Genomic DNA, 338 nt, shown 5'->3' on the forward strand with positions numbered 1-338 from the left:
CCACTCACCGGGGAGACCCGCACGCGACCCCGCGACAGGAGCCGACTCGGCACCGCGGCGGCCGCCCGGCGGCCGGGGTCCCTCCGCAAAGACCGGGACCGGGGCAGAAAGGCACAGCGGCACCGCGACTCTGGGGCGAACGGCCACGAAACGGGGCTCGCCCTCTGCTCGACGAGGTCGCTCCGAACCCTGACTCGACCGAGTCGGCGCGCTGACCGTGTGTGTTCCAGACCACCACGGAGAACCGACGACGCACAGACCCCACGGCTCCCGACCCCGGGCCCGCTCAGCCCAACTCACTTCCACCTACCCGAGCGCCAGGTCCCCAGACGCCTGCT

At 72.8% G+C, this 338-nt stretch overlaps 1 protein-coding gene across 1 annotated transcript in view; it reads right to left on the minus strand.

Moving 5' to 3' along the window:
* The window catches only part of Cramp1l (Crm, cramped-like (Drosophila)), a 47,634-nt gene that overhangs the window by 46,558 nt on the left and 738 nt on the right, over nt 1–338 (minus strand). The window contains exon 2 of the mRNA XM_013011264.1: nt 9–130. Within this exon, the coding sequence (XP_012866718.1) occupies nt 9–130 (122 nt within the window). The remainder of the gene's footprint in view (nt 1–8; nt 131–338) is intronic.

Source organism: Dipodomys ordii, unplaced genomic scaffold (genome assembly GCF_000151885.1).
Source record: "Dipodomys ordii isolate 6190 unplaced genomic scaffold, Dord_2.0 Scaffold14, whole genome shotgun sequence".
Classification (NCBI taxonomy): Eukaryota; Metazoa; Chordata; class Mammalia; order Rodentia; family Heteromyidae; genus Dipodomys; species Dipodomys ordii.